This window comes from Priapulus caudatus, unplaced genomic scaffold (assembly GCF_000485595.1).
Source record: "Priapulus caudatus unplaced genomic scaffold, Priapulus_caudatus-5.0.1 Scaffold58, whole genome shotgun sequence".
NCBI lineage: Eukaryota > Metazoa > Priapulida > Priapulimorpha > Priapulimorphida > Priapulidae > Priapulus > Priapulus caudatus.
In genome coordinates, this window is record NW_014577119.1 from 792,639 (window position 1) to 801,682 (window position 9,044).

The 9,044-nt window shown below is 49.7% G+C and overlaps 1 protein-coding gene across 1 annotated transcript in view; it reads left to right on the plus strand.

Moving 5' to 3' along the window:
* The window catches only part of LOC106821069 (regulatory-associated protein of mTOR-like), a 41,376-nt gene that overhangs the window by 26,257 nt on the left and 6,075 nt on the right, over positions 1–9,044 (plus strand). The window contains exons 14-21 of the mRNA XM_014825711.1: positions 1,237–1,481; positions 2,944–3,213; positions 4,146–4,256; positions 5,058–5,281; positions 5,714–5,838; positions 6,476–6,583; positions 7,331–7,458; positions 7,842–7,972. Of these exons, the coding sequence (XP_014681197.1) occupies positions 1,237–1,481; positions 2,944–3,213; positions 4,146–4,256; positions 5,058–5,281; positions 5,714–5,838; positions 6,476–6,583; positions 7,331–7,458; positions 7,842–7,972 (1,342 nt within the window). The remainder of the gene's footprint in view (positions 1–1,236; positions 1,482–2,943; positions 3,214–4,145; positions 4,257–5,057; positions 5,282–5,713; positions 5,839–6,475; positions 6,584–7,330; positions 7,459–7,841; positions 7,973–9,044) is intronic.

Genomic DNA, 9,044 nt, shown 5'->3' on the forward strand with positions numbered 1-9,044 from the left:
TCTGTGCCCTTCAGGGTAGTGAGGGAAGGTGGTGGTGGGGGAAGGGTGTCTGTGCCCTTCAGGGTAGTGAGGGAAGGTGGTGGTGGGGGAAGGGTGTCTGTGCCCTTCAGGGTAGTGAGGGAAGGTGGTGGTGGGTGGGGAAGGGTTTCTGTGCCCTTCAGGGTAGTGAGGGAGGATGGTGGTGGCTGGGTTGTTTCTCTACCCCTCAGGGGAGTGAACGAGGGTTGGTGGTTGGTAGGGTGTTTCTCTAGAAACGATTTTGAGAGGGTGGATTGAGGGAGATTGTTCTTTGCACCAGTCTCGGTGGTGCGAGTTGGGGATATAGGAAGGTACGGGCAATGTAAGTATATGCGAATGTATCCTCATTCTCTTAGCATTCCGTAAAGGTTTCTGCTTCTTCTGCAGCTAATTCTGGAACTTCACACACTATTTTGCTAGCTGCATGACTCCAACAACTATCTGAATTTGCAGCGGCAACATTGGAATCAGTCACGTGTTTGATTAACCCATGTCTGTGTATCGTCTCTTGCACATCCTCGTGTAGCCTTAGTGAGGTAATGTAACAAGCTAATTGCATGTTGCTCTTGCTGCTCCGGCGAGGAATTGAATGAGTGACTTGGGTGTGCAGTGGATGATGTGGATGTGGTCTGGTGAAACGTTCATAGCATAAACTTGCAGCAATGTGCATTATCTGTTTGAGTGCACTGACAGTTTTAAAACTAACTGTTTGTGTCCTATCTTTCTTTCCATGCTTTGTGAATCAATATATATAGTTTTTCATGCTGATCTGTTTTAACTTATTTTTGCCTGATTAATTATATTTCAGTATGAGACATATTGAGAGATGTTGCATGTTGGAAACCTATTTGCACTGTTATTATAGTGTGCCATCAAGTCGAATATATGAGCAAGAAAACTCATCATTTTCGAAGTTGACATCAAATTCGTGTTTGGATACATTTTAACCACGTTATACATGAAAATCCTTGAAAATGTAAAGCTAAATTCAATAATCTTGGCAAAAAACATCCTGACTTGCGTTAACAAATGCCTGGTGGTAAAACATACAAAATCCAAAATGTGTACAATTGAGACGTTTACGGTAAGCTATCGCGAAGCATACTAGAAAACGAGTCGCACGTTCGTTGCACCGAAGCGCGCATCCAAAACTACGCCGCCGCTGCCATTTCCGCGACTTCGCCCGTAGTAACGCGTTGCGCGTCGCGTCGTCGGCAGGCACGACCACGCAGGCGACGGCAGGTGGCAGCACGTGCGGCAGCTGCGGCTCGGACGGCTCACTCGTCGACCATGGCTTCTCGAACCTGCGGCACGCCGTCTCGACGTCTGCGCTCAGCAGCATCGGCGGTCTCCATGGCAACGTCTACCAGAACATGTGGCGCGCGATCCTGCAGCTGCTCTGCGATCCGTATCCGGAGGTGACCGAGTTGACGGCGACGCTTGTCACGCACGTTCACGATAAGGTAACGGATGGATGGGGTGGGGTGAGAGAGGGTGGATGGTAGTGGGGTGAGAGAGAGCGTGTGGTGGTGGGGGTGGGAGAGAGCGTGTGGAGGTAGGGTGGGAGAGAGCGTGTGTGGAGGTGGAGTGGGAGAGAGAGCGTGTGGTGGTGGGGGTGGGAGAGAGCGTGTGGAGGTAGAGTGGAGAGAGCGTGTGTGGAGGAGGGTGGGAGAGAGCGTGTGTGGTGGTGGGGTGAGAGAGCGTGTGTGGTGGTAGGGTGGGAGAGAGCATGTGTGGTGGGGGTGGGAGAGAGCATGTGTGGAGGTGGGGTGGGAGAGAGCGTGTGTGGAGGTGGGGTGGGAGAAAGTGTGGGAGATGGTGGGGTGGGAGAGAGTGTATGTAGTGGTGGGGTGTCTATTAGCGAACTATTCCCTTCACTTGATGAGAAAGTAGCATTGGATCTACTAGGAGAGATACACAGAGTGTCGGGGAGCTTTGGTCATTTGTGCTACATAGCTGCTAGAGAGTGTGTATAGTAGATGCGTGGCTGCCTGTAATAGCAGAGTGTCGCTGCTAACCTGTGTTGTTGTCTGCTAGTCTGGGTTTTCGCCAACTGATATCACGCACACACATGCAAGCACCAATTCACCTACACTCACACCTCACACCTCACACTCATGCACCTCACACTAGTATACTACTGGCGTCACGTACGAGCTGCAGGCATGCACCCTCCACCTGTTGGTCAAATTACACAATTATGCTTACTAGACGATAATTACTAGGAGAGTTTGGGTGTGTGAGGCGGCTCGTGCTGTAAAAATATCATTTGTGTTTATTGCCCTTGTTTTGTTACGGTTAAATTGTTTTTGTTTTTCGTTATACAAAATCGTGGATAATTTTGTAAATTTGCGACTGTTCCCTAGTGTGTAGACCTTCCTTAAGCCTCGTCTACACGACGTTTCCTTAACCCGGGTTAAGAACAGTCTCGGGTTAGCTTAACCCGGGATAAGAAATGCGTAGCGTCCACGCTTGAGCGGTTCTGGCACGCGAGACGTTCCTATTGTTCTATTGTTCACTATTGCCGCCTATTGCAGGGTTAGGGAACTATGCGCTATCCCGGGTTAGCAGCATCTACACGACGCTTAACCCGAGACAGCTCTTAACCCGGGTTAGTTAACCCTCCTCACATCGCGGGGTTACACTAACCCGGGTTAAGACGTATCCCGGGTTAGTTAACCTGGGTTAGGCCCTCGTGTAGACGCTTAACCCGGGTTAAAAATCCTCGTGTAGACGGGGCTTTTGTCAGTAGACGTTCCCCTGCATATCGTAGAGCTCTCTCCCCCTCGCGGGGTGACGAGCCACACGTCAAACCATCCCGTCGTTTCAACGTCGTGCCCGTCGCGGGCGCGTGCGATCCCCCGACACGGCTCGGCGCACGCGTCTGCACGGGTGAACACGGCTTTTTCTCATGTTTGTTTGTAGGCTGCTATGGCGACACAGCACGTGCGGTGCCGGTCGGTCGCGGCGGCGCTGTCGGCGCCCAGCAGCCCGATAAACCGGCTCGAGGGTGGCGGCGGCACGCCTCCGCCGTTCGCGTCGCACAGCCCGCCGGCGGACGCCGCGCGCCCGATGTTCCAAATCGGAGAGGGCTCGAGTCCGAAGAATCTGCCCGCCGCGCCCCTGTCCGCTTTCGCCGTTCACTCAGCGCACTTCTCCCGCACGCGAAAGCTGTTCGATACGGGGCCCGAAGTGGTACGCAGCGCTTTGTAGCATGGGCTCTCGTAGTATTCTTGTGTTGTTGTTGTTGTTGTTGTTGTTGTTTTTTGTTACTTACGGGGATGGGAGGCTTACTGAGCGTGGCGCGCGCATGTCAGGCGTGTGGTCCGCGTGTGATGGAGGTGCGTTCGCATGTGTGTGAAACTGCAGTAGGTAGAACGCATGCATGCTTAAAGCTGTAGAACTAATCGACGTCGATGTAGGATGAGGTGGTGGTTACGCGTTGAACAGTGGACGAGAGTCTGGTGGGGTCTTCTTACTTTGCAGGTGCTGACAGCTGTGTCTGTGACCTGTCTCTTGCTGTTTTCTCTACTGCTTCGTTTCTCTTTTTCTCTCTTGCTTTCTGTCTCTCTCTCTATTCTCACATTTCTCTCTCCTTCCCTGCCTCCAGCCTTCCCTCCCTCCATCCCTCCCTACCTCCTTCCCTTCCTCCCTCCATCCCTTCGTACCTCCTTCCCTTCCTCCCTCCATCCCTCCCTACCTCCTTCCCTTCCTCCCTCCCTCCCTTTCTACTTCCCTCCCTTCCTCCCTCCATCCCTCCCTCCCTCCTTCCCTTCCTCCCTCCATCCCTTCCTACCTCCTTCCCTACCCCCCTCTCTCCCTCCCTACCTCCTTCCCTTCCTTCCTCCATCCCTTCGTACCTCCTTCCCTTCCTCCCTCCATCCCTCCCTACCTCCTTCCCTTCCTCCCTCCATCCCTCCCTACCTCCTTTCCTTCCTCCCTCCCTCCCCCTCCCCTCTCTCCCGCTTTCTCTCTCTTTTGCTTTCTCTCTCTCTCTCTCTCTCTCTCTCTCTCTCTCTCTCTCTCTCTCTCTCTCTCTTGCTGGGCATCTATTTGTGCTCTCTCCACCACTAAGTCCATTAGCAGCATTAATGTATGGATGCTTATAGCTTTTTACTTATCATCAGATAAAGGAAGACTGCATATCCGAAGATGGCACCCCACTCAAGAAGGAGCCGGTGATAGCGACAGAGTTTGTCGCCTGGAGCTGTCGTCATTTCAGTCAGTCATTAATGAAGGTGTGCGATCAGTGGGTGACACAGGGCAATTGACCTACCTGCCTGAGCGTGATAATCTCAATTAATTACTGCTCTTGTTGGGTCGTCACTGGTCAAGTTCATCTAGTTTGTACGCAGTGCACACCACGTGTTACAACTTTGTGTAACTTCGTTACTAAACATCTTATAACGGTGGCCTTTTCAGTCTTATTGCCACACTGATTGGATTAGGGATGCCTATTAAACGTGCCAGGTAGATAGTAGGTTAATTGTCACCTAGCTACCCCCTCCTGTTGATCGTGGATCGTTGAGTGTGGATAAATATTTCAGCAATACCTTAATGTAATGTAATTTAATGTTATTTCAGTAATGTTATAAAATTCATCATATAATATGGGCATTAAATTTTAAAACTTCTATCTGTGAATATTTTTGATTCGTCTTCAAATTAATTTGTTTCGTGAGGTGATACTCGCGTGGAAAATTCCCTATCCTGCCCGTAGTAAACACTCAGTGGGCACACCTGCATGGGTACGATGTTTGTGGCTCCCCCCTACGTGGCTTCAACGTCATGCAGGGGGAACCACCGTCACGAGCCACGTGCGTTAGTGCGGTGTCAGTAGCTCCCCCTACACGGCTTTGACGTCATACAGGTGGAGCCACCGTCACCAGCCACGTGCGTGAGTGCGGCGTCAGTGGCTCCCCTACATGAATTCGACGACGTCAAACCACACGGGAGCCACCGATGCCCGGTGCAGCCCGGGCTGGGACTGCTGCGTAGCTGACGCGCGAAGTTTGACGTCGCGGCTTCGTCGTTTCCAGCTTCCGGACGAGCAGGACCCGCAGAGTGAGCGGCACCAGCAGCGCGAGTGGCGCTACGAGCGCAACGAGGTGATGCGCGCCGATGCGCTCAACAAGTGTGGCGCGGCGATGCTGCATCGCCTCGACGACCAGCGCTTCATCAACAAGAACCCGAACGTGCCGACGTGCGTGCGCTTCCACCCGTACGAACCGCTCGTCTGCGTTGCCGACAAGGACGGCATCAGGTAATTCTCGTCGTCGTCACGTAGCGGAAACGAGGTCGTGTATATTTGTTGTTGTCACATGAAAGAACGGTGACAGAAAGTCTGGTGATCATTGTCGGTGTCACATGAAAGGACAGCATCAGGTAATTGTCAGTGTCACGTACAAGGACAGCATCAGGTAATTGTCAGTGTCACATACAAGGACATCATCAGGTAATTGTTGGTGTCACATACAAGGACAGCATCAGGTAATTGTCAGTGTCACATACAAGGACAGCATCAGGTAATTGTTGTCAGTGTCACATGAAAGGAAGCCATTTCTGTAATTGTTCTGTATTTTGTATATTACTTATAACATACCAGGTATTACTATTATTGTTATTAATATAATAAAAAAAAGAAGTTATTATTGTTGTCGTTGTTGTTGTAAAGACCTCTTGTGTCTTCTTGCAGTACGTGGAACTGGGAACAGGGCATCAAGAAGAACTACTTCTACAACAAGAATCCGAAGTTCACACAGATCTCAACGATGGAAATCATCAACGGACATGACAGCACACTACTGCTCACTGGCACAGGTAAACCTCCATGTCATCTGCTCTCCCCACCTGACGCATTGTATCTGTGTCACGTCTATTTAGAAAATCTGATTGCATTCTCGAGGACTTTTCCCGAAATTCGGGTTTATGGGTGAAAGTATGCGTAAACGTGCACGGATTTGCCAACGTGTGATGACTACATATAGACTACATCTGCATGCTTTGCCACGACCCTTCACTGTCCTCACATATCTTGTCTACCTTCTCCTCCCCTCAACCTTCTCCTTCTCGTCGTCCTCTTCCTCCCCCTCTCTCCTCCTTGTCTTCCCCACTCGTCCTTCTTTTCCTCTACCCCCAACACTTCTTCCTCTGCCAACTTTAGCTCCTCCACACCTCAGACTCGCCTCAAGATGTCACGTCAGATTCGCGTGCGTGTACCCGATCGACGTTGGTCTTGTTGGCTGTCATTGGTCGAACCACTGATCAGATGTGGGCACGTACGTGTGTCATCGCCAGCCAACACACCCATACTCTGCTGTCACGAGTCGACGCAATGTCTGTATCAAACGCGCTGTACCGTGTGTACAGCGGGCGTGGTAGGGGAGCCGCGATCACGATTGCTGGACGCTATTTTACGTGATGCAATAACCGTACGATCGGGATTTTTTATTATCAGATGACGGTGCCGTGAGAGTGTGGAAGAACTACTGCACAGAGAACAATACTGGCTTGCATCTAGTCACGGCCTGGCAAGCACTGTCAGACATGCTGCCCTCCACGCGAGGTCAGTCGCAACTCACTGTCGCTTGTTAAGTGATACATCTGTGATCGGTGCATCGAGATGTAAATGTGTAATTGTGCTGGGGAGGACCTTGCAAGCCCATGTTCATGCTTTTACCAGTATACCTGCATTAAATCAATAAATATGATAATAGTAATAATGTCAAATCAATAAATACAGTATTAATAATAATAATAATAATGGTAATAATAGTACATGTATATACAGAAACTTTTATAGGCTGCCACTAGATGTCAGTGTGTACTTTCAGCAGTACACTTCGTGGGCATGCAGTTGTTGTTAGAATCCTTTCACTGTTCACGGCATGCGCACGTGTAACAACCAGTTCCATGCTAACACGATGTCGTCTTACCGTCTGCAGGATGCGAAATTAAGTCGAGTCCGGAGTCAAATACTCCCTGACTTACTGCCGGACTCCCTGATTCTTGTGATTTGACATATGCAGGAGTCCGTGTGACTCCCTGAAAATTCTGCCATACTAACTAGTTCGTTCCAGAGCACGGCCTCACGGAATTAACCGTATTTTTTCAGCTAATTTCCAAAGAAAATTTGGCAGATGTGCAACCGCATGAATCTTAAAAATGCGTTAATGTTTTAATATCTTTAATTTTGAACTTCAGACTACGGATTCCCTCATTTTGCTGCGGACTCCCTCTTTTTGTGGGTAGGGAGTCCGTTGGACTCCCGTGTGCAAAAGTTAATTTCTGCCGCTGCGTCTGTCTTCGGCAGTGTTTGGAGCGAGACACACGGGGTCGGGGATGGTGACGGCATGGGAGCAGGAGACTAACTACCTGTACGCCTCCGGTGATGTGCGCGTCATTCGAATATACGACTCTCAGAAGGAGATGAAGGCGCAGGTATGTTGGCAGGTGTACGATAGGCGGTAATCCAGTGCGGTGGTACATGATTTACGTGAGGTGGTTCGTAAAGGGTTTAGGTGTTAGGTGAGCGGCTACATGTATAAGTTATAGGTGAGCTAGTGCATGTAGTATAGGGTTTAGGTGAGCTAGTGCATGTAGTATAAGGTTTAGGTGAGCTGGTATATAGAATAGTTAGGTGACGTGATAAATTAGGTTAGGTGGCGCATGTACCATGTAGGTATGAACAATATAAATCTATAAAATGATGTATTCTACCATAATATTCATGCGTGCACACGCACGCACATAGGCACACACGCATGCACAATGCATTAGAGAGTGTGAAATCGTGATGCGTTTTCGTGTGTTTGCTTGCGCAGGACATACCGACGCAGGCAAACAGCTGCATTACGAGTATCACCTGTGATAGTTCCAACCGCTCGCTGCTCGTCGCTGGCTGCGGGGACGGGCTGGTGCGCCTCTACGACAGACGCCTACCTCCGACAGACAGGTAAGCTAGCGCTCCATCGTCAATCACCGGTCACCTGCCATGTCCATCACTGCTGCTGCTGGTGGTGGTGGTGGTGGTGGTATTGGTGGCGGCGGCAGTGGCGGCAGTGGTGGCGGTGATGCTGCTGATGATGTTGGTGTTGATCGTCGTGGTGGTGGTGGTGGTACTGCTGCTGCTGCTGCTGCTGATGCTGGTGGTGGTTGTGGTGGTGCTGCTGCTGCTGGTGATGATGATGATGATAATACTATATAGGTTAATGTAGCTGCTGCTTTACTTCTGCTTTTGTTGTATTTTATCCAGATTGTAAATGTTTACTACTGTGTAAAAGCCTTGCTGTGAATTTTACAAATAATTTGGTCTGGAATAAGTGCTCTCTAAAGACTTGCGGCGATGGGCATTTGAGTGTTTTAAGTCGTTGAGTCTAGATGCTAAGATTATTGCTGCGAATTTCTACCGAGATAATCGCGCCATCGTTGGCCATCATTTGCCCACAGTAATTACTTCTGAATGGGCCGTTTAATACGAAATGAATTACGATCGTTTCTCTCTCGGTGGCAGCGTGTTGTCAGGCATTGGCAATGCTGGGTAATATTGACACCCACATAATTGCGCCGCTTAGACAGTGGCGTGACATTTATTCAAGATGCGACTTGCTCTACTAGGGTTTTGCTTAGTGTGTTGGCAGGAACGTGCTGTGTGGTATTCACAATGTTGGATGATTGGATGAGCTAACCTATGAAATTATAGAATTTATTAACCAATAAAAGTATCCCGCTGGCGCACATATGTTTTCGTGCAGTTTATTATTTGCTCTGTAAAGCGATCGCGAGCCGTTTTCTATGTTTAGTTTAGTCGTATTAAACTCCCTACAGGTTTTAGGTAGTCTGAGACGCGAAGTAGGTGGCACCATACACCCATCTGAAATGCCTTTTGATGGCCACATGATATTGTTATTTATCATTTCGTCTGCCATTATTGGGTGCCAGGATGGTTGAAGTGTGTGGCTACACGTGTGTGCGTGCGTGCGTGCCTGCGTGTGTGTCACAGTGTGCCTACCTGCCTGCATAGTTCA